A 25,850-nucleotide genomic window follows, 5' to 3' on the forward strand; every position below is an offset into this window, starting at 1 on the left:
AAATAAAAATAATAAGCAGTATTTATCTAAAACCATTAACAAACATTATATATAATAGGATAGATTATAGAATATATGTATATGAGATAGAAGCCCTCCCAGTGAGATTCAGAGGTGAAACAAGCATGCCCATTATCAACACTATTATTCAATATAGCACGAGAAATGTTAGCTTTAGCAATAAGAGAAGAAAAATAAATTGAAGAAATTATAATAGGTAATGAAAAAATGAAACTTTCTTTGCAGATGACATAATGGTATATTTAAAGAATACTAAATAATCAACTTAAAAACTACCTAAGATTGTAGTGGGCCAAAACTTTGGAGAAGTGTACTTGAAACAAGAATTCTTACAACAAGGTGCTAACTCAGTGGAATTGATAAGACAATGGTTATCTAGTTTAGCATGGTTATTAATAGTTCTCTAATTCAGTTTGATTGAATTAATCTTACAGCAATAATGCTTCCCTAGTGATATAATGATTGGCTTATACTCAGTATGATGAATGGATTTAATTGTAATAGAGTATTTAAGAGGTCAGAGTCAGACCTAGAGAGAGAATTGAAACATTTGGAGCCCAAACATGGGACTAAGTATTTACACTCAGCAGTCCAGACTGACATGATCTTGAGTTCAGTGGAAAAGTCTCCATGACCCAGAAATTAGGGTGAATACAAAAATAAACAAGAAGGAAACTTTGTTAAGGGCTAAACTAGTGTTTCAGCTGAAATGGGACAAATGTTTAGAATGCAGGAGCTTTGTCCACTCCCTATGACAAGATTAGAAAAGGCACTAGTTAAAACTAAAAAAGAAGTACAGGATATATTTGATTTAAGAATAGAAGCATACCCTGATATTCAAAAGTTTGACTCTTCAGGTCAAGAAAGGAGAAGATACACTCCTTTTAATCTGGAAATCATCAAAGATCTGAAAAAGGGTTGCACTCTTTATGGGGCTACATCGTCTTATGTTGAGATGGTATTAGAGAATTTGGCTTATGAAATTTTAACCCCTAGTGACTGGAAATCTATAGCAAGGACATGTTTAAAACCTGGACAAAACTTTTTGTGGCTTTCTGAATAGAGTAAGCTCTGTAGAATACAAGACTAATAAAATAAGCAAACTGGAGTTAATATACAAGCATCTTTGACCAACTAGCAGATAAAGGTCAGTATGTAGATGCTTTAGCACAGATTAATTACCCTTTGATAGCATATGAGCAAATTGCTGCTGCTGCTGCTATCAAAGTATGGGGCACCCTCCCAGAAAGACAAGATAGAGGGGAAGGATTCACAAAAATAGAGCAAAGTCCAAATGAATCCTTTGCTAATTTCATGGGATGTCTGCAGACAGCTGTCATACAAACTACTGGTGAAAATACAGCAACAGGGATAATGATAAAACAATTTGCTAGAGAAAATGCTAATGAGGTTTGTAGAAGAATTATTCTGGGACTACACAAGGATGCTCTTTTAGAGGAGATCATAAAACACTGTGCCACAGTGGGCACAAATATCTTTTATACCCAGGCTATGATGCAGAACATGGGAAGACAGGGTCCCTTTTGGCAAGAGGCTTCCAGAGAGACTTGTCAATGCTTTCAGTGTAGTAAAGTAGGGCATCTGAAAGTTCAATGTTGGCATAGAGATAAAGTGAAAAAAAACAGAGTGGGAGAACAAGACCCAAAACCCTATGTCCAAAATGCAATAAAGGCTTCCATTGGGCCTCAGAATGTAGATTGACTCAGGGAAACAAGAGGTGGGGCCCAACTTCCGGGCCACAGGCAGGAAACAGGTGGGACATGATGGCAGCCAAGGTTACATCCAGAGAGGCTTTAGAAATTCAATACTCTAGTATGATAAATCATCAGGGAAGCAATCAGCTGGGAGAAAGGGATTATAATTGGGGAGAATACAGGCTTTTTAACCTAACAAAAGGACAAAGTCCAGTGTAAGCAGCCCCAATATAATCTCCAGGTGATGTGTAGAGATCCAGAAAGTGGTAAATGGAAGGGACAAGATAGGTTAACTGCTTGGAGGAGAGGGTTTGCTTGTATCTCTACAGATGGAAAAGGAATCAGATGGGTGCCAACGAGCCATATTTGCCTTGTCCATCAAAGAGAGACAGAGAAAGAGAAAAATCTCAAAACAAAGGAGAAAACCTAAGAAACATCTGATACTGAAAGAGCATGACTGATAATGAGATTATTACAGAACTTCAAGAATCATTGGATTCCCTATGAAAAATTGTTGATAAGACTGTTGCAGAACTTCAAAACTGGCAGGAATCATTGGATTCCCTGAGACATGAAATAATGGACAATAGATTGGTTTTGGACTATTTCTAGGACTTATGGACAAATTCAATTACTCATGTTGATTTGTGTTGTTTGTTACATCACTACTAGCCTGTGTTACACTACTATGTGCTTGTGAAATACCTCCTATGTTGATGGATTTAAGTATATCTGTTTCAAGTGAAACCTTTCAGAAACCTGCTAATCTGGTTTGACTCCCCATTTCCCTTTGGAATTTTCATCTCCCTTCCTGAGATGTCAGGGAGAGCATGATCAACTCCTTTTTTGGTGTTTTCACCCCCTTTTCTGAGAAGTCAGGGAGGGGGTGACTACCTATGTTTTAAAACAAAAGAAAGCAGGCGATGTAATAGAGCAGAATGTTGAAGAAATACACCTGAAACAAGGATTCTTACAATGAGGTGTTAATTTAGTGGAATTGATAAAACAATCTAGTTATCTAGTTAATCTGTCTAGTTTACCATGGTGATTAATAGTTCTCTAGATCAGTATGATTGAATTAATCTTATAACAAATAATGGTTCCCTAGTGATATAATAATTGGCTTATACTCAGTATGATGAATGGATTTAATTGTAATAGAGTATTTAAGAGGTCAGAGTCAGACTTACAGAAAGAATCAGAGACAGACTCGAAGAAAACAGAGGACTGGAAGCTGGAGGTAAAGCTCAAGCCCTTGGACTGAGACAGACTTCAAGACAAAGACCATCATGGTGGCTTGCCTGTCCTCCTTCACCTCTCCACTAAGACAAAGTTCCATCTGAGGGTCTTCAGAAAGTTAGCTAAATCCCAGGTGAAGGAGACAGACTGTAAAGGAGACAATAAAGACTTTTGGACTTTATATCTGGCTATTCTCGTGATGATTACTCTACTGAAATGAAGGCTGGTGTAGACCTCCAGAAAGCTAAACCAGAACATTACATAAGAAAATTAATAACTTTAGCAAAGTCTCAGGATATAAAATTAATCTATCTAAATCATCAGCATTTCTATATGTTACCAACAAAGCTCAGCTTCAAGAGACAGAAAGAAAAATTCCATTTAAAATAATGATAGACAAAATTTTTAAAAAATTATTTAGAAGTCTCTGTTCTGAGACAAACAAAATTATAAAACACTTTTCACACAAATAAAGTCAGATCTAAGCAATTGGAAAAATATAAATTGAACATGGGTAGGCCTAGCTAATATAATAAAAATTACAATTCCACCTAAATTAATTTAGGGTGAATCCATTAGACTCTACTCTAAAGATTAGCATGATCCTAGTGACCACCAATTATTGAGTCTCATCCTTTAATTAATGTAACTAAACGTAAAACTAAACGTATAAAGCCCACATTTTTCTATTTTGTCCTTTTGTAAACTATCTCTTCCATTAGCATAGTTGTTAAAATACTAATATTGGAATTTGGACTCATGCCACAGCAGATATTTCTTCATATACCCATTTTATGTAAATAATACAGTTTGCAAGAAAAGAGATCAGTAGAAAAAGATGAGAGCAAGTTTGATCCAGAATCATAACTGCCAATATACAAAATGTGGGGATTCAAATCAATCATGTATTGTCTATATAATTATGCTATTCTTCCCATGTTTGGCTTATCTAGAAGAAATTTGAAAGCATCCCTTTAGTCTGCATTTTGTTTGTTGTGCCATCAATTAAAAATACCAAATAAGTTTAACTTAATTGAATAATTAGAATATCCCAATAGCTTTAAAAGTTAACTTTCACATAGCTCTTATATACATGTTCAAATGACTTTAGGGATTAAAGATTCCTTAAGGAACACTTTGAGGAAGGTAATAAAGATACAGAGTTAAACTTCAGTCAGATCCAGTGGTAGATTATTTTTAATCACCTAGGATTTTAATCATCCATTAAATTATAATTTAATAATCCTCTGCATAAATAAATGCACATTTAAATCATTCATTTAAACATAGTGCTGCTCTCTACTCTAATATCATGGCATCACTTTGGAAGGGGAAGCATTCTCAAGCCAGTTAATATTTCATAAACTTTTTTAATAAATAGGAATATCACATGGAAGAAAGGTAGTAATATAAACTAACTTGAGAAAAAGCAATTGTCTCCACAAAAAGGCCAGTGGATAGGACAGACAGACTGTATATTTATGAGTGTGGTGCTTCCTCAAGTCACCAAGACTTGATTCTTAATGTGGTTAAAGTAGTACCTTTATTTAAAACCAGGAAGAACACCAGATCAATAGAAAAGAGAGAAGCAACTCTACATCTCACATTTAAAGGTAAATGAGAAAGGTGAGGACTGTTTTGCAAAGGATTATTTTCAGAAATACCTTTGGAAATGGGACCTAGGGAATAGGCTTTTGGCTAGAAATATTGAAAAGAAAGCCATTTAAAAAGAGAATTTTGGACTCAATAATCTTTAAAAGATCTTTTAATTCTAAATTTATGATCTTAAAATCTTATGTCCTATGGTCTTGTGTGTAAGACTTGGTGGGAATAAGGAAATTTATCATGGAAGCTGAAGGCAATTCAAACAAAAAATAAAGAGTAGATTTGCAAAGAAGTATGATTGCTGGAGTAAAAAGAATCCATTTCTGAGAAAAAGAATTTTTCAACTCTCTTGCTCATGAATGATTGCTTGAGTACTTTTTGCCAGTTTACATCTCCTTTGAATTCACCTTTAGATGACTCTTCCCATCTATGCAATTATATGAACTCTAAGGCTGCCTCTAGTTCTAACCTCTATGCTTTATGTTTTCCATATACCTATTATTTTGTCTTCTTTATTCTTTTATTAAATAGTATTTTTTCCAATTGCACATCAAGACAATTTTTTATGGTTTGCCTAGACTGTAGGCCCCATTTACCTAAATGAGTCATACTTTTCTGGTCAATCTTCCAAGTATCTCGGACCCAAAGATTGTTTTATCCTATCTTCTTACTGATGCTGCTTTCCAGGATTTATTTTAGGGCACTATTTTATAGTTGTTTGGAGGGACTATGAAAGAGTTAAGATGATTTATTGCTTCCTCCACCATCTGGGCTCCCAGAAGTATCTTCTATGCTCTTATTCTAAAATATTTTTCTACTTTTCCAGTTTATTACTTTTAGTTTTAAGATTCCTTGAACTCTGCAAAATGTTGTCTTTTATTATCCCTGACAATTTTGACATTACCATTTTGCACATTTGTCTAGCTATCCAAGGTCTTTCCATTTTTTACAGTTGAATAGCTGCCACAGTTGTGTTCTTGACACTTTTCCTTTCTTTCTTAGTATACTCTCTCCCATGATGATGTGCAATGTATGGGTCTTAATAAATAAGGCTATAAATGAGAACTGTTCTCTTCTGAACAGTGGAAAGTATTTGGTCTTGGTAAAGTTTGTAAAAGAACTTACAATAAATAATGCCATTTTAGAGGATGTGGAGACTGCTGATTTCAGGAGGTATAAATTTATAACAATTAGTCATATAATTTCTAAGCCACAAAACCATGATACATGGATACAAAATAATTTATGCTTTCAAACTTCAAATCTGCCTCCATTGTTACTTCAAATCTGCCTCCATTGTTAAATAGCATTGATTTTATTTTTCTCTGCATTTTCCTTAGCAGAAAATCTAGTACTTCTCTGTTTTATTGAGATCCCTATTCCAAAGAACTCCTTTTCTCAATAAATTCCATGCTCATAGGTCTACAGCTTGAAGGGATTTGAGAAATCATCTAGTCAAGAGGTGTCAAATATACAGACCATAACCTGCATTATAACCAGAATTTTCCCATCAATGGTCAGAACCAGATTAAAATGTTTAAAAATATAAAGTGTTCCAAATTAAATATAAATTAATATTTTAATAACATAAAAATACAAGAGAATTTAGATAAAGCCAATTGGTAGTTTTCTAAGTCAAGATGCAGTCCACAGGGATCCTTTTGTACATTTTAGTGGCCACTACTTCTATATGTTTGATACCACTATTTTAGTCAAACTCCCTCATTTTATAACTAAGGAAATGGAAGCCTAGGAAGGTTTAGTAACTCTCCCAATGTCAAAAAGATAGGAAGCATTGGTGGTTGGATTTAAACAATGGTCTTCTGAATTGTGTCAGTCAAATTCCTATATCTTTGCCTTTTCTACTTTACTGAGATCCATTTCTTTGGACTTTTTTTTGCCTTCATTTCCCTTTGTATTACTCTAAACTTCTGCCTTCATCTACTTTACCCTTCTCTAGAGTTAAAAACAAAACTGAATATCTTATTTGTGCTTTTAAAAATTAATACTGTAACTAATAAACCATCACTCCAACTAAATTTTCTTTGTAAAAAAGAAAGATAAGTAAGCAAAATAAAATAGCATACTTCATATCATTCCTCATACCATTCCTATTAACCAAAACTTTAATACTAAGGAGGAAAATGGTTCACTCATACGAAGTCAAGATTGGATACTGACATTTTGAAGTCTTGTTGTCTTTTACATTATTTAGTCATCCTATAAACTTTTTTTCACTCTGATTATATCATTCTGATCACTTCATAAGAGTCTTCTAAATTTCTCTGCATCTTTAATATTCATAATTTCTTATGTTAAAGTTTTTTGTTATATCCATTTAGTACAATTATTTCTTCTACCACTGCTTGATGAGCACCATTTTGTAGTTCTTTTCTTTTAATTATTAAGCAAGAATATACTAAAATAATTTCTTTATAGAATCTTAGGTGAAAGGATATATACTCATCAATATACTCCTATCCTTGCAGAGTATATGAGCAGTTATTGTTCAATTGTTTTTCATTTGTATCCAACTCTATGTGAGCCCAGTTGGTTTTTTTGGAATTTTTTGGCAAAGATATAGGAGTAGTTTGCATTTCCTTCTCCAGCTCATTTTACAAAAGAGAAAACTGGAGCAAACAGGGTTAAGTGACTTAACCAGAATTAAACAGCTAGAAAGTAGAAAGTATCTGAGGCCAGATTTGAATTCAGGAAGATGAGTCTTTCTGACTCCTAGCCATTGCATCACCTAGCTGCCCCTTTTGCATGGCCTCAAACTATTTTGAAAAATAATTTAACAAAATCATAGTTCTAAATGGACAAACATCCCATGAGTGCATCTATTTTCTGATAACCCCTCAAACATTTGCTATTTTTGATTGTCAGCTTTAATGCTATAATTTGTATGATACAAAATGAGTTATGTTAAGTTGTACTTTCCTTATGATTAGTGATTACTAGCATTCTTTCTCATGCTTGTTGATATTGTGCATTCATCTTCTAAAAAGTTGGTGCTTGTCTCCTTTAATCACTTATTTATCGGAGCCTGACAACTGTTTATATTGTATGTATTTGAATAAATTTTCTTTTTGTCTTTAGAAACTATCTTTATTTCAGAAATTTGTTTTGAAATTTTCCCTAATAGATATCTTCTATTCATATTTTAGCTGCTCTGATTTTATTCTTCACTATATTCAGAGGAATAAGTATCCATATTGCTTGGCAATATTAAATTTTATTTTCTTATATTCTTCATCCTATTTGATCCTATTTCTTCAGAGTTATTTCTTCATTAATCAACTTCCTTTCCTCAGTCTCTCCCTTTCTAAGGATCCCATTTCTCCCTCAAAGATATTCCATTCTAGCTTATTAAAAAAGATAGCATTCTAATCTCTCAACATCACTTCTTTCATTAAAAAAAAGCTTTATGTATTTATTATTTTCCCATTCCCCTCTCTCCCCTTGAAATCTGGCTTCTACCATCACCACTTAACTAATATTATTCTTCCAAGGCTCCCAATGACACTTAATTGCCAAATCTGATGAACTATTCTTAGTTTTCATTCTTCTTGACCTCTCTGAATCACTACATGATTAACTATATTTTTTCTCCTAGATAATTTTTTTTCTGAGTTTTCATTATGCTCTTCCCCTCTGGTTCTCTTTTTAAATGTCTGGATGCTATTTTTAGTTAACATTGCTAAATTGCTATCTACCTTCCACTTCTTAAATGTACATAGGGCATTTACATAGAATTTCTTATTTTCTTTCTAAAAGTTTTCTCTGAGTGATCTCATCAGTTCAAAAGAATTCATTAATCATTTTTATTGGGATGATTTCCACAAAAACATATAAATATGTATAGATATAGCTATATAGAAATAGCCTTGATCTTACTTTTGAACTAAACATCTCCAATTGGATCTCTCATAAGCATCTCAAATATCAAATTCCAAAGAAGGACTCATAATCTTATTCCCTAACGACTCTCCAAACTTTCATATTTCTATTCAAAGAATCTTTCCATTAATCTTGGTCGCCAAACTGAGCTTTCATTTCTTTCACCTTTAATATCCAATTTGTTGTCAGATGTTTTCTATTCTGTTTCTACATCTCTCATAACTGTCCCCTTCTCTTCATTCATTGAGCTAAAAATCTTTTTCGTATCTACTTCACTTTTCTCCTTGGCTATTGAAACAACCTTGTAACTGAATTCCAAGACTCCAGACTCTTCTCCTTCTCACCGACCTCCACAGTTACCAAAATCATGAAAACAAAACCTATTTAATCATACCACTCCATTACTAAAGATGTTTCAGTGGCTCCTTATTGCCTCTTGGATAAATTAAAAACTTGTTAATATAACATTTATTGGACCTCACAATTTGTCCAGAGCTTTTCTTTCCAGAGTTACTGAATCTCCTTATTCTTTTACCCATTAGATATCCCCATTATGCTACTCTTAATTCAATATATTAACATTTTAACTTCATCTTCTTGATCTAAATATTGCTCTACTTCAAATTTTAAAAGTAAGAAAATTTGGGATCTATTATTCTTTCCTCCCTTTTACTCCCCATATGTTATTAATTAATATATTTTAATACCATTCTCATATGCCATTTCCTTTAGAATACTGTATCATCATACTACATTTGGTTATTTATCTTTTCTTACCTAGACTACTATAATAACTTTTTAATTAGTCTGCCTTCAGATTTCTCTGCCTCAAATCTATCTCTATAACTAATGCGAAAGTACTTTTCCAACTTTCCAACCTTCATTTTGGCTTATTTACTAAAAAGCCTTTACTGATAATTGTCTTTCAAATTATATGTCATTGATCTGATAAGCAAGGCTTTCCATAATCTAGTTCCAACCTGCTTGTCCAGTCTTATCTAACACTTATTGTTTTTAAACTAGTCTTCATTCTAGCCAAATTAAACTACCTACTCTCCCCATTTTCATTATAGAATGATTTTCATATCCTAATTTCTCAAATCACAAAGCACTCCTTTCAAGTACTCTATACCACTAAATGTATTACAACACATGAATCTAAGAAAACAATATCCAAACTGCTCCTTTTAGTTTTCATATCCATAATGAACCCAGAAATCTGGAAGTTATCAGAATGTAAGAAAACAATCATTTAAAAGATTTTTTAAAGCAGTTTGTCTGCCTTGTAAGAAAATATTGGAAAAAATGACTTTTTGATTTCAGGATGAAAACTAATACTGTTTTATTCTATAGAGCCAAACCTCCATTATAAACATATATATCTACCATTCAATTTAGAAGTGTCCCTAAGTGCTACAGAACAGATACACACAAAAGACCATTGACAATGTAGAAATTACATGAAGTAAAGCAGAGTGAAGAGAGCAAAATTAAAAGAATTATATAAACATGTATGCATGTTATCTACATAGAGTCACTACATAAATATACCTATCCATATATATATATATATATTTATATATTCATACTGGTGACTATAATTCTATTAAAGACAACAATAATAACAACAAAATCATGTTATAAAGATGATATACTTATTTTGATCATGATATACTTGATTAATAACAGAAATTTATAATTTTGGGATTAGAAATTTAAAATTATAATATCTTAAGGTGTTTGTTCTTTGTTGTAATATGTGCTTTTGATTCTACATTGAAATCTCTGATTCCTATGTAAAATGCACTACTAATTTTTTTTTCTTGAATGAATTCTATTACTTTTTTTAAAATGGTTTGTACTATCTTTTGTTCTTGTTCCATCATATCTGGAGTATCACTGGATTATCTCTTTCATTTGATAATATTGTTTCATTTTCCTTCATAGTGTATATATGTCACCTATAGGATTTAAGCAAGGACATAGGTCAAAACAGTTGAAATGATTTTAAAAAGTTAATGATAGCCACATTCATAATAAAGTTCATACTCTGAAATATTTTTTCAAATATTTGCTTTAGATTCTCTTCATTAAATTCATTCATCCTTCTAATTTGAAGTTTATTAGTTTATATTTTCTTTATGTATTCTTTCTCTAATTCATCTGCTTGTAAACTAGGTTGCAATCTTTTTTTTCTTGGTCTTTTGGTCTTCTAGATTTTTTCATGTTTCCCATATTTTGTCTATTGAGATCCTCCTCTACTCTTTGGTTGATTCATTTTTGACTCCTGCACACACTCATAAGGTTAGGCTGCTGGGGAATCTCAGCATCCTCAGGACTGGGGGATATGAGGATTGACCAGACCTAGTTCCCTTTTGTGTAAAAACCAGGGGCTTGTGGACTGGACCAAGATCAAATGCCAGTCTCTTTTCTCTCAGGCCTATCTATATGATGTTCCCTTCTAGTCTCTGGCTAAACACAGTCTTCATATTACCTCCTAATGGCTTTTCTACCCTAGTTCTGCTTTTGAAGGGTTTGGCAGAATCAGTGTTTGACAGGAGAGGAAGAATGAAGAGTGATAATAGAATAATTTCTGTAGAGTTCCTTGCAGCTGTACATTTAATCACAAGCATAGAAATTTATTTGTCTTTTCTGTTGAGAATTTGTAGAGTCAGTTATGTGTGAATCAGTATTTAACCTATTTAGGTTAAATAGGTTAAATAGGTAAATAGGTTAAATAGGACTATTTAATATAAACTATTTAAACTATAAGTCATCTGGGTTAATTCAGGAGATTTATAGTCCAAATGGAAATTATCTTCTCCTGTGAAGTCAGAAATCATTCAACATCTAACATGTAATTTCTTTTTTTTTAATTTGTCAGGAGCTAAAGAAGTTTCTAGAAGATAGCTACCTTGTCATCTTGCTATTCACATTTCTTTTATAATACATGAATGCTTTTTTTCATGCTCTTTATGATATTCATATTTTAAACAACTGTACATGTTAATATAAACTACAACAAAAATCATACTAGAAAAGGGAAAAATATTTCAAAGTATCAACTTTATTATGAATGTGGCTATCATTAACTTTTTAAAATCATTTCAACTGTTTTGACCTATGTCCTTGCTTAAATCCTATAGGTGACATAGATCAAATAACATGGAAAAGGGAAACATCACACCAGTGACTGAATTTTTTTTGATTGGGCTTTCTCATTATCCAGGCCTCCAGCTAGCCCTTTATGTTCTCTGCCTGGTGATGTACCTGGTGATCCTATTGGGAAACAGTATCCTCATTATTATCAGCATCCTAGATTCCCGCCTTCACACTCCTATGTATTTTTTTCTTGGGAACCTCTCTTTTCTGGACATCTGCTACACATCTTCCTCTATTCCTCATATGCTAATAAATTTTATGTCTGAGAGAAAATCCATTTCTTTCATTGGATGTACATTAAGGATGGTTATTTCTATTGGACTAGGGTGCACAGAGTGTATTCTCCTGGCAGTGATGGCCTATGACAGGTATGTAGCCATCTGCAATCCCCTAAGGTACACCATCATCATGAATAAGGGACTCTGTGTGCAGATGGCTGCTTTGACCTGGATTTGGGGGTTTCTGAACTCTTTGACACAAACTATGCTTACTATGATGATGCCTTTCTGTGGGAACATAATTGATCAACTTATTTGTGAAATCCTGGCTCTCCTCAATCTTGTCTGTTCAGACATCTCCCTCAATGAATCTATCCTTATGGATGGGAAGTATTGTTTTCCTAGTCATGCCTCTGGTACTTATTTTATTCTCCTATATCTTCATCCTCTCCACCATCCTGAGGATCAACTCTAATGAAGGGAGGAAGAAAGCTTTTTCTACCTGCTCAGCACACCTGACTGTGGTGATCTTGTTCTATGGCACAGCCATTTTTGTGTATATGAAACCCAAGTCCAAGGACACAAAGACATCAGATGAGCTTCTTGGTCTGTCTTATGCGATCCTCACCCCAATGCTGAACCCCATTATCTACAGTCTAAGGAACAAAGTGAAAGGGGCTTTTGAAAAAGTTCTCATCAGAAACTTGTACTTGAAAAGAATATGAAATATTGAAGCTAATAGCAAGTTTTGTTTTGCTTCTTGGATGATGTCTTTGGTATTCAAAGATAACATTATTCTACTTATTATTAAGTGTATAAATGTGGCTGCTGAATGTAATGTGTAATCCTACTGCTTTCCAGAGAGAATATGCATTTACCTTCTTTAAGATAGAATTTCTCTTTATAGAGTTTCTTACTTTATATCCTCTGAAGCTCTGCTTTTTAGTTTCATTGGGATTTATCATATCTTTAATTAAAACAAATCACATAAACACACACATATATATACACATACACAAGCATTCAGACACACACAGCTTTTATGTAAAGGAAAATTGTTTTTAATTATCTAATGCCAGATTTAGTAGAATTAACAAGTGAGCAAAATACATGAACTTTCTAGATAACAATTCAAATTATATTTGTATATTTTTATATTCTAGACACATTTATTAAGCTGTTACAAGATATAATACATTGAACTTGGGGATAGATTAAAGGTTAAAAGACTTGGTCCCTGACTTCAAAGATCTTACAGTAGAATAGGAATTCAAATCATGGGGTCCTATAGACTACTTAAGTCTGGTTCAAGAATCCTGGCTATAACTTATTCAATAAGAGATTATTTAAATTCATATAAATAAAAATACACCACCTTAAAGCAGGCCATTCTATTTTCAGATAGTTTTAATTTTAAGAGAATTTTTCCTTACATCAAATCTGACTGTCAGGAGTGACCAAGAATAATTTCTGGTTCCATTACTTAGGGGGAAGAAAACATACCTACTATTTTATGCAGAGTATAATTCTTCACATCTTTGAAGATATCTGTTCTGTGTCCTATAAATAAGATATTCTTCCAGATCAATATCCTCATTTCCACTTGAAATGAGAAGCTGGCCATAAGCCTAGTCCTTGTCAAGAGCAGGCACTGGACTGATACAATCTCCATGTAGATTAGAACTAGGTATAGTTAATTTGAACCTGTTTCAATTTTGCTTCTATGGAATGAAGTTATAACTGCATAACTGGAACTGGGGTGGGGGATGGCATTCAAAAGGCACGAGTCCACCAGTATCATCTCTCTTTCAGTGGACTTCTTCCTGACAATGACAGGATAAATTGCTCAAAGTGGAGAGACCTGATAATATGAAACTTAAACACAACCTGTGAATGTAGCGTCAGTTCTTTGCTTTGGCATTCGTTCTTTCATTTTAGGTGAAGGAGATGGGAGGCTATGATTTTATAAGTTTTGAAAGTCCAGAAGAGTGAGCCACAAGGAATTCCAGATATAGAATCAAAGCTAAGGTTTGTAGCCAGTAAATTCACTTTGGAATCCATGAGAAGGATTGATTTCAGAATTCAGATTAATGATAGCTGAGACAATAACTTATGCAGCCGTAATTCTGTATCTAATTATTAATTTGATTGGACAAATGAAATGTAAAAAGCGTATTAAGTCTGAGATCATGTTTCCCAGGATCTGAGATTGTATGAAAAATGAAAAACCCCTAAAAATTTGGCAGGAAGGGAATTTTCAAAGCAATATTTATATTACCCTTCTTGTCAGATTTTTCAAGTAAATATCCTTTTGTAAAAGATCATCAATTGGTTAAATGTCACTCACTCTTCCACTAACAGTTAAAAATAGAAAAGATTATATTGGAATGAAAATTTTAATTTATAGCATTCAAAAAAAGGAAACCACCAATCCAGTAGAGCTCTGAGAGAGATACAGATGGCCTGCCTGAAGAGAATGAGACTGAGATAATAGCTACTTCAATCAATTCTCATATGTCATGACCTCAGAGTCCAAATTCTTGGTCTTCTTTCTCTGGAAACTCACACTTACCAATATTCTTCCAAAAATACATTGTTCAGGTCTTAACACAATATTTTAGAGGTGAATGCTAAGAGCAGGACCTTGTACTACTATTATTCTCTAGCCCCAATTACCATATTTCTTTAACTTTATCTTAATGTAAATTGTGAGAAATTCTTAGTATATCTCCCACAATCACAATGAAAGTAAGCTACTAAAAATGCACATAGAAGGAAAACTCAAAAGAAATAGTTACAAGTTGCTCCTTTTAATCACAATTGCACAAAAACTATGAAGAAACTCTGAATGGAGATGAGTCAAGTTAGGTAGAAAGCAAAGTATGCAAGCAATTAGATCCATATTAGTCAATAGGGCCAAACACCCGGCCTATGGTCCAGATGGACCAGGATATCATATTAGTACTTAGCACAGGGCCCACCCCTGAGCCTCAGCAAGACATAAGGTGAGACTAGCACCCAATACAAGATCAGATATATCCCAGATGTGAGAGGACATAGGGTCAGACCAGCACCATTCCTAGGGCCCAGAAATCCTAGGCCCTACTTGTGCATGAGATAGGGCCCCATCAGCACCCAGGACAGGGCACAGCTCAACTCTTCCAAACTTTTTGGATCTCTGCTCTGTCCTTCTGCATATCATCTCTTCCTCCGGTTTAACACCATTAACAAACATAGCACACATGCAAAGCACTGATTAAACTGTTGAAGGAAATAGGGCTAAAAGCAGAGTTTGGGAACAATCCACTAGACCTTCCCTACAGGTTAGTAACAATCTAATAATTGTGTCTCATTAATTCCAGTCTTTCAGTGGTAAGTTCTTTGTCACCCATAAGTTGTTGTTTAGTTATTTTTAGTAGAGTCTAACTCTTAATAACACCATTTGAGGTTTTCTTAGCAAAGATACTGGAATGGTTTGTCATTTCCTTTTATAACTCATTTGACAAATGAGAAAACAGAGGTAAATGGGATTAAGTGACTTTCCCAGAGTCACAAAATCAGTATCTGGGGCCATATTTGAACTCAGGACAGATTGCAGGCCCAATGCTATCCACTATGCCAATTAGTTTCCCATCCATAAATATAGATGTGAATATTCTCATCTGACCTGGAAATTTATTGAATATCAGTGAATATGTTCATATGAGTCTGTGCATGGGGCAGAGTGGGGCACTGGGGAATGGGAAATCAATCCAAACATGAAGACAATGACAGATCTGATCCAGAGCCTTTTACAGATGCTGATATTCAGAGGTGTCAAAGAATATTGACTGGGGCTGAAATATCCAGATAATTATATCACTCTCTAAATACCTGGCTAAAAGAAACTTGGTAGTATCGTCCTATTTTGCATTTTGCTTTTTTTGTGTGTCATCAATGAAACCTATCTATTAAGGCTGATGTAATTAGATTATTAGAACTTTATCCCTATACCACACAAAAGTTCCTACTCCACACAATTTCTACAGATTACTTTAAATTACTCCAGGGATTACAAATAGTCCCTAGGAACACTGAGGAGGGATGAAGGATGAGGAGGGCTTAGAGGGTGTTAAATTGGCATCTACATCTAGGGTATGATCCTTTGGAATGTCCCAGGGACCACAGACTAAAGCATGCATTTACCATATATGTAAAAAATAGTGTTCCCCTCTTTATAGGGTATTGTCATGAGACTGGTAGAAGTCATAGCATCTTGTCAACTCTGCCAATGTTACACAGAATTCCTGAATTGTAAGAGTCTGACTCTTTTTTTTCACATGATCTCAAAGGAACAGTTTAGAAAGGAGGGGAAATTGTAAGCTAGGTCAAAGGCAAGCAATTATTGGTACATACAAGACAGGGAGACAGGGTCTGTGTTTGGTTCTAGCTCAAACCATCTGAATTTTTTGGAAGTCTGTTAAAAATTATTCCTTTGTTCAGAATAGTGAGAGAACATCAGATAATTTGACTTAAAAAGAGAAGGCCTGGATATCACCCTGAAAGGTAAGTGAAAAGATTTGGAAGTACCTTAGGAAGGATGATTTTTAGAGATTAAAAAAATTAGACACAGGAGTTACAAATGCAATTTATGAAAGAAATGTCGAAAGGAAAAGAAATATAAAACAACTGAGGCCAGGTGAGGAACCTTAAAATAGATGGTCTAGCTAGGGGACCCAATAGATAGAATGTTAAATGTTGACGAATTTTGTCACATCTCTTATTCATGAATGATTATAGTATCAGTTCAACCTTTATTAGACCCCATCTAGCATTAGCCATGATTATTCAACCCTGTATGCTCTCTGGTACTCAGATCTGTCCTTTAGAAAAATCAGAGTTTTTGGCAATAAATGATCTTATAAAGATCCATCTTAGCTCTCATTCTCTGTTCATTCTATTAGCATTCACCAAGTATTTATTATCTTCCATGTTCTAAGGTTCCTTCCAACACTGACATTCCAAATGCTATTTTTTAACATTTCATCCAGCTCTGATCTTTTGTGTTGTTGTTTCTAAAGTCCCTTATAGCTCTTAAGATATGCTTTAAAGATTATTATACTTCGAATATCAATAGTTAGGTGATTCCATATTCATTGGATTCAAGACTAAGATAGTTAAGCCAGTAGCCACATTGCATTTGCATTAAAGATAAATATTCTCTCACTTTTGCTTTTTTCTTTTAAAATGTTTCAGTACAATGCTGTGTTAGTAAAAATAAATAAATCAAAGAAATTTTGTGGAAAAGTGGGATTAGTTGATATGGTAGATAGTGGAGAACCTGATCTATGAATGAAGCTGTTTCCTTGATGGAGTGGAGGGATAGGGCTCATGTGTATTGTGAGGGCACATATGCATGTAAGATACTTTGCAAACATTAAAGTACAGCAATTGTTATAAATCTAGAATCACCTGGCCTCAATTCTGGTGATTATTTCTTTTCTTCAGCTTTTTATTAACTCCTGCTTAGGTTCAAGCATGGTTTATTCTTTACAGAAAGATTCCTAAGTGTTCTGGTAAATATTTAACAAATGGGCTGAAAGTGGGGGGAAGAAATGTATATATACCTTTAAATTTAATCTGCATTAAAATTTTTTCTGAATTCTATACAATCAATAAAATATCCAAGCCCTAATTTGTAGAGATTGTGGATTTCTGAAGTATAAAGTTCCATTGAAAATTTGACAATGGGTTTTCACAATCAAATTTGAGTCGGCTCCAGCATACCCTTGGAAGGGCATATTAAAGCTTGCAAAGGGACTTGTTATGACCTACAGTGCAACAGAGTAAAGGTTTGTCCCTGAAAAGAAAGGGCCATATATGGCATCTATTACTCAGTACTAAAAATAAATAAAAAATGGGAACATAGACATAATTTAAGTAGAATGGAATGAATTTGAGAAACTAAGGTTGGGAAGATTTCTGGTTGCTTAAATCAGAAGCAGAAAAGGGTACATTTGAAACATTACTTTCAGTAAACAGATAATTCTTGTACTTTTTTATCTTTTTGTGTAAAGTACTCTAGAAAATTGTCAATTAAAATGTAAATGGTAACTATTATTCATTTAATTAACAGTATTAAAAGTAACAGAAGCTTATTGAATCTTTTAATTCAGATTTTTCTTAGTCAAAGATATTCTAAGTATTCAACAAATGCTCTGAATTTGGAGACGCCACTTGGGATCTTAGAAAATTTGGCTGAACACTCTGAGTCTTATGTTACTGACTTGCAAAACAAGAATAATAATAACAACAACTCTACTTCTCTTATCTAGTTATTTTAGAAGTATTTTAAGTGATTGAGTGCTATATAAAATGTATGTTATATTCATTAGCATTTATCCTTATTTAAGGGCAGCTTGGTTGTTCAGTGGGTAGAACATCAGACCTAGAGTAAGGAAGACCCGAGTCCAAATGTGGACTCAAATACTTACTAGCTTACTAGGCAAGTTACTTAACCTCTCTTTGCCTTAATCTACTTCAGATAGAATTGGAAAATCATTCCAGTATTTTGCCAAGAAAGCTCCACAGATAGGACTGTGGGTCATGATGAGTTGAATATGACCGAACAGCTGAATCACCACAAATTCTTATGTGATTTGGTCTATATCTAGGAAAATAAACATCCTATCCTTCAATGACATATGAAAAAGGTCATGCCTATTTGATTCCCTTCTACTACACATTTAATAGCATATATTATTTTTAAATATTTAATATTAAATTAAATTTAATATTAAATATTAAATTATTTAATAACATATAATATTTTAAAAATATTTTCTCTATGTTCTTTTTCTTCATGTTACTGACACTTGCTACTAATGCCTCCTTCTGTTAACACAGAAATTCCTTTTTTTGTAAAAGAGAAGAGCCAAACAAAAAAAAATGGACACATTGGTCATCATGACCAATTAGCCATACCTTTCATTTCTCTCCTTGTGCCCCTTGGGATACACACTTAGCAGTGGTTTTGCTTTGTCAGAAATAATGAAGAATCAGAAAGATACAGGATAATAGCTAGAATGGTAAGATCAGGTGAAAGTTTTTGAAGATGGGGAGACATAGCTGACTTTTAGGGAGCAAAGAAAGAGTCAATAGAAAGGCATAAAGGATAAGGGGGGGGGAAGTACTGATAGAGGAGACAGTCTATTGGAGAAGATAGCACAAATTTAAGTCAAGTGTTCATGTAGAATGGTTTTCCTTAGCAAGGAGAGAGTCACCTTTTCATGTGAGTTAGAGATAAAGAAAGAGATTGGAAGTCATTCAAGGCTGGCATTTGGCAATGCATGATTGGTGATAAGGCAAGGGATCAAGGTATTTAAGTGTAAAGACTAGTATAGAGTTTAAAGTGCATCCTCTACAGCGGTGATGCATTGGGAAAGATTTAAGGGGTATGATTATTCTATACTTGAAAAATTAGCAATGTGAGAAATTGAGATATTAGTATACTGAGGTATACTAATATCACAGCTAGAAAAAATGGCCATGAATTAGGAACTGAATCTCCTGATCTAGTATAATGTCCTGGGAGTAAGTAGATAATGATCATCATCATCATCTGATAAATTTGAACAACAGGAATGTTAGGTTGCTACTAAAAAGTGTGAGTGGGAGTCATGGAGTATTTCCACTACATCCATGACTTGAAGGAAAGGATATGAGTGAAAATGAAATCTGTGCTGGAAAAAATAACCAAGAATTTTGTAGCACCCACTTAGTGGGCTAGAGTGATATATATTGGAATTAGAGTTGAGAATAACTGAAGAAGGCATTTGTATTTGTACAAAATCCCAGGATTGGGATGAGAAAAATTTTTAAAGACATTGAAGAAATTTGAAGAAACATATGACTGGGTATGAGCATTCTGAACTCTGAGGAATTGATCCAGATGAATTATCAGGATTTAGACAAAGGATTATTGATCAGGGCAAGTGATTAGACTGTCCAAAGCCCTCCCTTAAGGTTCAAGCTCACAGCCAGAGGTAGTCTTTCTTGTGGAATCTAGATAGGCAGCCTAAAAAGTCAAAAATAATTCTGAACTACAAGTCAGTAGGCAAGAATTCTCACCATAAAGAAGTAGATGGACAGCTCTAGAAGAACACTTAACTTTTTAATTCTTTAGTATCTTCAATTATAAAAGAGATGGTAATTACTGATAACAAGATGTTATGACAGTCAGTTAAGATGATAAATGTGAAAAGATTTGAAAAAGTAAGAACTACATGGAATGATTCAGAGTGAAAAAAGCAGAATCTGAAGACCATTATTTAAAATGAAATAAAACACAACAATGGCAGTAAATTAATATTCACACAATGACTAAAGTTTTTTTTTTACAAAAAGGATAAAGGGAATGAGGACCATGTAAATCTATTTGTAGAAAAGTTAATTTCAGTAAAGAATAGAAATTACACACATATAAAAATCATTAATCAGCTTTACATGAGTTTGAATTACTATTTTTCTTAGTGTCTTAGTCTATATCTGACAATGGAAATCAAAATAAAGTTAATCCTTACCTGAGGAAAAATTAATAGTGTCTATTTATATAAATATAAATCATTGTTACTATTTGATCCCTTTGCTATGACCAGTATCCTTTCATCCCACAGGTGACACAGAAAATAACTATGGACAAGGGGAATTACACTATTGTAACTGAGTTTTTTCTGGTGGGGCTTTCTCATTACCCAGGCCTCCAAATATGCCTTTATGTGCTTTGTTTATTGATGTACTTGGTGATCCTGTTGGGAAATAGCATCCTCATTATTATCAGCATCATGGATCCCCACCTTCACACCCCAATGTACTTTTTCCTTGGGAATCTCTCCTTCTTGGATATCTGTTACACTTCCTCCTTCATTCCTAAGATTCTGATTAATTTTACATCTCAAAGAAAATCCATTTCTTTCATTGGATGTACATTACAGATGGTTATTTCTCTTGGATTGGGGTGCACAGAATGCATTCTCCTGGCAGTTATGGCCTATGACAGGTATGTAGCCATCTGCAATCCCCTGAGATACACCATCATCATGAACAAGGGACTTTGTGCACAAATGGCAGCTTGGACCTGGATAGCAGGATTTCTCATTTCCCTGGTGCAAACTGTGCTTGCCATGATAAAACCTTTTTGTGGGAATATCATTGATCATATTACCTGTGAGATCTTGGCCCTTCTCAAGCTTATTTGTGTAGACATATCCCTCAATGTGTTTATCATGACAATTGCAAGTATTGTTATCTTAATCAGTCCTCTGCTGCTCATTTTCATTTCTTATGTTTTCATCCTTGTCACTATTCTGAGAATTAACTCTAGGGAAGGGAGAAAAAAGGCCTTTTCCACTTGTTCAGCCCACCTAACTGTGGTGATCTTGTTCTATGGCTCTGCCCTTTTCATGTATATGAAACCCAAGTCCAAAGACACGAAGACTTCTGATGAGATCATTGTGCTTTCCTATGGGGTAGTGACCCCAATGCTGAACCCTATCATCTACAGCCTGAGGAACAAAGAGGTGAAAGGGGCTGTGAAGAAAGTTCTATTCAGAAATCTCTTTTTACAGAATATATGACAAATATCAAGGTTTTTAGCCTTCTTCTTTTGCGTGGGGGATAGCACTATTGTCTCTTTTGTCATGTAAGACTGTTGGCAAAGCCAAATTTGTAATTACTATTCTTTTGCACACAATTTACAGATTTTTCAAATATATCTTATTTCTACTCATTTTACAACTATGTGGCTTGTGAATATTGCCACTTTATATCCTCTGGTTTATTCTGTTTTTTGCTAAAATAAGTGTCTCATACTCACACACTCACATACTGAATGATCATTAGTTAATAAAAAATATTTGCTACTGACTAATTTAGTTATATTTATAATATAATTATGATATTTAGAGAAATTATCAAAAATTTTAAAAATACTTAAGCTTTCTATTTGAATACAGCAAACTCTCACAGTGAATAGAACGCTGGGCCTGGACTCAAGAAGACCTGAGTTTAAATTCAGTCTCAGACTTAATTTCTATGTGATGCTGAGCAAATTACTTAACTTCTGTCTTCCTCAGTTTCCTCAATTATAAAATGGGGATCATAATGTGTGAGAATCATATGAAATGATTCCTATAAAATCCTTCGTACAGTGTCTACTACATAGTATATGCTTTGAAATTACTTGTTTCCTTCCTTTCACTTCCCAGGGAATCTGTGTAATTATGCCTTTGAGAGATTCAAGAGGGGGAAGAGACTAAGGAAAGTTTCACACTTTAGCTACAGTCTGTTAACCATGCTGTCTATAGAGATAGTGAGGCACAGAAAGGACTAGAAGATTTTTCCCTGAAAATATAATTTAAAAATCTAATCTTGTGAAGAAACATTTTTTAAGTTCCATATTTTTACCTTCCCCCCATACCCTCCGTCACCCATTGAGAAGGCAAGAAGTAGAATAACCATTGTATATATGAAATCATAAAAAAATATATTCCCCACTTCCAAAAAAGGAGAGGGAGGGGGGAAAGGAAGGTAAGGAGACAGGGAGAAAGGGAGAGGGAGATTGAGAAAAGAGACAGAGAGACAGAAACAGAGATAAAGAGACAGAAGAAAAATATTATGATCTGCACTCGGAGTTTAATACCTCTCTGTAAGTGGATAGCATTTTTCATCAAGAATCCTCTAGAATTGTGTTTCATCAAGAATTCTTTAGAACTGATCTGAGTTCCTAAGTATTTCATAGTTGATTATGTTTATATTTTCATTACTGTATGCTTTGTTTTCCTAGTTCTGTTCACTTCACTTTAAATCAGTTCATATAAGTTGAAGAAACATTATGAAGAAAATCCTTGATGTACTTTGAAAGCTATATTAAATGCACTGAGGAGTGAAATTGTAACCAGAACTAAGAAGTCAAAAGTAGCAGTGAAAGATAGAGATGATTCAAGCAGTAATCTTTTTAATAAGCAACATATATTAAAAAATTATTTATGGTTTTTCTTGTTGGCGACATTCACTCGGTAAGCTAAATATTTATTTATGCCTAGAAAATTGAAGAATTCATATAGAGAGAAATGAGAAAAATCTAATGAAAAAAGAAATCTTTCCAGATTATATATTTTAAACAAAATTAATAAACTCTTTTGGAATATAGGTAATAAGTGACCTTTTTATATTGATATATATATATATAATATATAAATATATTATTGAGAAAATATATATTGAGATATTATAATTTTCATGATTAATGTAGAAATTTCAGATTATTATACTGGGCCTGGAGTCAAGAAGCTTCATCTTCCAGAGTACAAATCAGGCCTCAGACCCTCAGATTCTGGGCAAGTCACTTAATCCTGTTTGTCTCAATAACTTCATCTGCAAAATGAGCTAGAGAAGGAAAGCTCAGTCTAGTATTTTTGTCAAGAACACCCCAAATGGACTCATATATGAGTCCATTTGACTGAGAGAGACTGAGAGTCCAACATGACTGAAAGAACTTAACAACAATCAGATCATATTCTTTGACTTCCTTAGAACCTGAGATAAGGATGAAAAAAGGTGTTGCCATGCCATATAGCAATCATAAACCACCACTTGTGCAGCCATTCCCCAATCGATAGCCATTTTCTCAATTTTCAATTCTTTGCCACCACAAAAAGAATTGGTATAGATATTTTTGTACAAATGGCTCTTTTTCTTTTCTTTTTTTTCCTTTGGGAAACAAACTTGGTAGTGACATTGAAGGGTCAAAGAGTACACATAGTTTTATAGCTTTGTTCTGCAGAATGGATCATTTCATAACATTAGCAACAATACATTAGTGTCTCGATTTTTCCCACAACCCATCCAACATTTGTAATTTTCTTTTTCTATTATATTAAATAAAATAATAGATATGGAATTATGTAGAAAAGTTGTTTTAATTTGAATCTGTCTAATCAATAGTGATTTAGAAAAATGTTTCATATGACAACAAATAATCTTAATTACTTCAACTGAAACTGTTTATATCCTTTGACAAATATCAGTTTGAGTAGCTCTTATTTTTACAAATTTAACTCAGTTCTCTATATATTTGGGAAATGAGGCCTTTATCAGAAAAAAATTATGATAAATCAGCTTATTTATTACTGTTATAAATAACAGTTATTAATTACTAATTGTGTATTTCCTTCCATCCTATTTTCCCCTACTCTCCTTTTCTCTTTTCTCCCTTTCTCCTTTCATCCTATTCATCTTCAAAAGTATTTTGCTTCTGATTACCACCTTCCCTTACTCTGCTCTTCCTTCCATCAGCATTATGCTTCTCTTTTATCCTCTTCCCCTCCATCTTCCCCATAGGGTAAGATAGATTTCTGTACCCAACTGTGTATATATGTTATTCCCTCTTTAAAACAATTCTGATGGAATTAAGATTCAAGTGCTTCCTTCACAATCTCTCCCATCTCCCCCTTCAAGAGCTTCAAAAAGCTCTTTTGTCCTTTTTTTATGTGAGAAAATTCACCCCATTCTATCTTTCCCTTTCCTTTTCCCTTTCTCCCATTGCATTTCTATTTCTCACTTATGGATTTTTTTTCCTTAGATTATGATTCCATCATACTCAACTAACTCATACTCTGTCCTATATGTTTGTATACATCTTCTAATTGATAATGATGGTAAAGTTCCTAAAAGTTACAGGTACCATCTTTCCACACAGGAATGTATTTATGATGAATCTCTTATGATTCTTTTTCATGTTTATCTTTTGATTTTTCTTGAATTTTCTCTTGATTTCTGTAACTGAAAGTCAGATTTTCTCTTTACCTGTGCTCCTTTCATCAGAAATTCTTAAAAAAATCCTCTGTTTCATTAAATATTCACTTGAACTATCTATTGAACTCTTGAACTATTATACTTGGTTTTGCTAGGCAGGTGATTCTTGCTTGTAATATTAATGTCTTTGCCCTCTGGAATATCATATTCCAAACCTGATCCTTTATTGTAGAAACTGGTAAATCTTGAGTAATTCTGACTGTAGCCTCATGATGTTTGAATTGTTTTTTTCTGAATTCTTGCAACATATTCTCATTGACCTGAGAGCTCTGAAAATTAGCTGTGATATCCTTCTGAGTTTTTATTTTGGGATCTCTTTAAGGAAGCTATCAGTGGATTCTTTCAATTTCTATTTTACCCTCTGGCTCTAGAATATCAAAAAACTTTTCCCTCAATAATTATATGAAATATGATGTCTAGGCCTTTTTTTAAATCAAAGCTTTCAAGTAATTTAATAATTCTTAAATTCTCCCTCCTACACCTATATTCCTGATGAATTATTTTTCCAATGAGATAAATCATATTTTTGCTCTTTTTTCATTCTTTTGATTTTATTTTATTGTTTCTTAATGTCTCATAGACTGATTAACTTCTATTTGGACAATTCTAACTTTTAATTAATTATTTTCTGGAATTAATTTTTGTACCTTCTTTTCCATTTGGCCAATTCTTTTTAAGGAGTTAATTCCTTCAGTGAATTGCATAGCTCTTTTTTCTTTTTGCCCTTTTTTCTTTTTAAGGATATCTTCTCTTCAGTAGACTTGTGTGCCACTTTTATCATTTGACCTATTCTGTATCTTAAAGTATTTTCTTTTCTTTTATATACATACTCAGAGAGAGAAAGAGAAAGGTTATGTATGTACATACTTTTTAAATATATTTCCATATGATTCATATTGGGAAAGAAAAATTAGAACGAAAAGAAAAAAAGATGAGGGGGGACAAAAGAAAAAAAAAGTGAAAATAGTATGTTGCCATTGTTTATTTTCAGTCTCCATAGTTCTCTCTCAGGATAAGAGTGTTTTCCAGCAAAAGTTTATTGGTATTGACTTGGATCACTAAATTGCTGAGAAGAGCCAAGAACATTACACAATCTTGTTGTTGCTGTCTACTATGTTTTCCTGGTTCTTCTTGCTTC

The 25,850-nt window shown here is 33.5% G+C and overlaps 1 protein-coding gene and 1 pseudogene across 1 annotated transcript; both read left to right on the forward strand.

Moving 5' to 3' along the window:
- Positions 1-11,645: 11,645 nt before the first annotated feature.
- LOC100917490 lies at positions 11,646-12,585 on the forward strand (annotated as a pseudogene).
- Positions 12,586-18,663: 6,078 nt separating this feature from the next.
- Positions 18,664-21,742, forward strand: LOC100920622 (olfactory receptor 13D1-like). Its single transcript, XM_031945562.1, has one exon. The coding sequence runs from the start codon at positions 20,533-20,535 to the stop codon at positions 21,472-21,474; it is 942 nt and encodes a 313-aa protein (XP_031801422.1). The 5' UTR covers positions 18,664-20,532; the 3' UTR covers positions 21,475-21,742.
- The last annotated feature ends 4,108 nt before the right edge of the window (positions 21,743-25,850 follow it).

Source organism: Sarcophilus harrisii, chromosome 1, assembly GCF_902635505.1.
Source record: "Sarcophilus harrisii chromosome 1, mSarHar1.11, whole genome shotgun sequence".
NCBI lineage: Eukaryota > Metazoa > Chordata > Mammalia > Dasyuromorphia > Dasyuridae > Sarcophilus > Sarcophilus harrisii.